The sequence below is a fragment of the Fulmarus glacialis genome, unplaced genomic scaffold (genome assembly GCF_000690835.1).
Source record: "Fulmarus glacialis isolate BGI_N327 unplaced genomic scaffold, ASM69083v1 scaffold4346, whole genome shotgun sequence".
Taxonomy (NCBI): Eukaryota; Metazoa; Chordata; class Aves; order Procellariiformes; family Procellariidae; genus Fulmarus; species Fulmarus glacialis.
The window spans coordinates 4,025-7,434 of NW_009219894.1; the positions used below are offsets into that span (position 1 = coordinate 4,025).

At 40.1% G+C, this 3,410-nt stretch overlaps 1 protein-coding gene across 1 annotated transcript in view; it reads left to right on the plus strand.

The window, feature by feature from the left end:
- Positions 1-725: 725 nt before the first annotated feature.
- TOLLIP (toll interacting protein) overlaps positions 726-3,410 on the plus strand; it is a gene marked incomplete at its 5' end in the record, with an annotated part of 17,717 nt that continues 15,032 nt past the window's right edge. The window contains one exon of the mRNA XM_009580538.1: positions 726-875. Coding sequence (XP_009578833.1) covers positions 726-875 — 150 coding nt within the window. The remainder of the gene's footprint in view (positions 876-3,410) is intronic.

Below are 3,410 nucleotides of genomic sequence, written 5' to 3' on the forward strand. Positions count from 1 at the left end.
CTAACAGAAAATACACGGTGACTGCTGATTCATATTGACACACGTGACAGAGTTCCTCTAAGGTTTTTCTACTTTGAATTTGTCGTTATGGTTCTTTCTTGTGATAGAGCAGATTTTGAATTTCTCCATTACTGTTTTGAGTATGGTGGGATTTTGTCCCTGAATTGTCCCCAAAGTTAGTTGCAGGCCAGCCGTGTTTAACATTGGAAAAGCATTAAGTAATACTGAAGGATTCTTAGTTATGTTACAGACTTTGGTTCATAGGAAACATTGTCTATATGATCTGTCTTGAAGGTGACTGAAAGTGACCCTTTCAAATGAAAGCAGGGTGCTATGTCTTGTCACAGGAATGATTGGGTGCAACATGGGTGATGAATAAGAGAACGAGCTGTCATGTGAATGGGATGTAAAACTCAGTAGCTCTGACTTTTGTGTGGACTACTTAAATGTTTCGTTGCAGAGCAGCCTTGGATCTGTGTGTCCTACTTTTTGTCAGAGGCTTATGTTGGAAATTAGTGTTTTTGAAAGTGAGTGTGAGAACATTCTCCACATGAGTTGGCAGTTTTGTCATTTAATTAGTTCTTTGTTCACGCTTTCAAAACTAGACTAAATTCTGCCGAATGTTTTTGCTAAGCTTTCCTTTGATTTATATTCTTCTCCCTTTTTCATTGTGAAAGAGGAAGACTTAAGTTTGATGGTTTCTTCTTTTTCTTTTCTTTTTTAAGGTATACGTTGGTGAGCTTCCTCAAGATTTTCTTCGCATTACCCCAACACAGCAGCAACAGCAAATCCAGCTGGATGCCCAGGCAGCTCAGCAGCTACAGTATGGAGGACCAATGGGTACAGTAGGCAGACTGAGCATTACTGTAGTACAGGTATCAATTGTACCGTCTTTGTACAATTAAGTAATTGTAATTATAATACAATTAATCTTTTTGATCACAAAGATTTTGTGTTGGAATTTGAGTTACTAAATTACTTGTATATAGGGAATGAGTAATTTTTAAAATTTTTGTAGCTTCATGTTTCTGCACCTCAGCATTTTTTCCAGTTGATAGCTGCATTGTGCATGGTGCAGCAATTTCCTATAAATCTTGCTATTACAGCACATAATCAAATAAACCCATGGGTTTTTTACAGTGAACAGGTTTCTCTGAAAAAATTCTGTTAAGAAGGTTTCCTGTAGAAACACTTAATATTGGAAGACATTAGCAATTTTGAGAATGTTGTGGGAAACTGCAGTTGCCTTACATATTTTTCCTTAAGTGACTGCTCTATTCCATCCCCATTTTCTCTAACACATTTGCTGTTTTTCCTAGTGCTTTCTGCAGGCTTTCTTACTAATCACAAATGCATAGTCCTAGCTCTTTAGTTTCTGCTTCCTCTTTTCCCTTGTTATCCTTTCTTTTTTGTCTTGGCAGTACTGTATTATGTATGCATTCATTATGCATAAGATTTCAGGTTTTAAAACTTGTCTGTTTTAACACAGTTCTGTTTATCTGCATTAGCATACCAGATGTCCTTCATATTAACTTAACACACCTCATCTATTTACAAGTGCTGTTTTCAAGTCATTCTCGAAAAACATACCAAAGAGATATTTAGCCTCAAATTTAGCACCAAGCCTGGAATAGTGCATGTGTGGTTATAGCTTCCATGGTGAGATCCTTATTGGGGAGTAAACCTCTATAGGGTCTCCAGGAAAACAGGCACTGATCCTTCCTTTCTATGTCTTTCACTGGTCAGTTTGCTCCTTCAGAGCCAACATCCTTCCTTTGAAAACTGGGGGCAATGCTTTTTCAAAGTTTTACTTCTAAGGGCTAGACTCTTGAACTCATTCATTGCGTTCAGTTGCAGCCTTCTTTCTAGTTCTGAAGAGTTTCCCAATCTGTGTTCAGAGAGTGTAAGATTGGAAGCTTCTTCGGCAACTTTGAACAGCAGAAAGATGTTACCACTCTTAACGCACAGCGGAAGAAGCTTTAGTATATTTTTTTTTTTTCCAGAGCTAGGAATAGATGATTCAGGTTAAACCTCAGGCCTATAAAGAAACAAAATATTTATCAATGTGCCATGTCTGTCTTAACTCTCTAGCAGTTTCTAGCAACTTGTATGCTACTCCATAGGTTGTTAATCTTTGGCTATTTGCTTGGACAGCTTAAAGTGCTTTTTGTCACGGGATGTTGATCCAATCAGTATAGATGGTGGAAGTTCCTGGAGCAGATAAGGGGGCAGACAGTACAGTGTTCAAGAAGGGAGTTTTGCATCTTACTTTGAGTGGCTATGTACAGAAACATCCAGATTCCTGTTTGGATTGGTGAACTGATGGAGTTGATACTGGTCTTTATCAGGTTCAATCCTTGTTTATTTTTAGGTGCTTGTGCAGAAATAAATATTTATCTTGCTTGAAGAATAAAACCTAATGGCTGTTCTTGATGCCATGTCTGTAAGTAACCACTTGTTATAGGATCACAGGATAGTTGAAGTTAGAGGGGACCTCTGGAGTTTATTTTGTCCAAACCTCATCCCACCTCTACCCGCCCCCCCAGGCCAGTCCCTTAATTGAGGATTAAGGAGGATGTTATATACAAGGAAAGGCTGAGAAAGCTGGGGAATCTTATCTACGATTTGTCCCTGCCATCAGGTATTTACAAAGAAGACAGCTAGGCTCTTTTCAGTGCTATCTAGAGGAAAGACAAGAGGCGCAGCAACCACAAATTGAAATACAGCAAACTCTAATTAAATATATGAAAAACTTTTACTCTCACTTTTTACTGTGAGAGTTGTCAGATATCAGAACAGGTTGCCCAAACGGGTTGTAGAGCTTCCGTCCATGGAGATGCTCAGAACTTGCCTAAGCATTCGAACCTGCTTTGAGCAGAGAGCTTGGACTAGACAATCTCTAGAGGTCCCATCCAACCTCAGCCATTCTGTGATTATATGAAATGCTTAATTGTGTTAGTGGCCCTTTGCTGGACTCGTTCAAGTATGACCACGTCTTCTGCTCGGCAGCCCAGAGCTAAAGAGAACAGTACTCCAGGTATGGTCTCCCCAGTGCTGAGTAGAAGGGATCATCTTCCTTGACCTGCTAACTGTGCTTTTCCTAATGCAGCTCAGGATGCCGTCTATCTTCTTTGTTACAAAGGTGCATTGCTGGCTTATTTCCAACTTGGTGTCCACCAAGACACCCAGGTCCTTCTCTGCAAAGCTGCTCTCCAACCGGTTGGCCCACAGCCTGTAGTGGTACATGTGGTTATTCCTCCTCAAGGGCAGAATGGTATATTTTCATTTGTTGAACTTTGAGATTCCTGTCTGTGCACTTCTCCAGCCTGTCAAGGTCCCTCTGAATCGCAGTACAACCCTGTGGTGTCCCAAGAGATAGTCTTTTGTACCTGTCTGAGAGTTTATGCAGG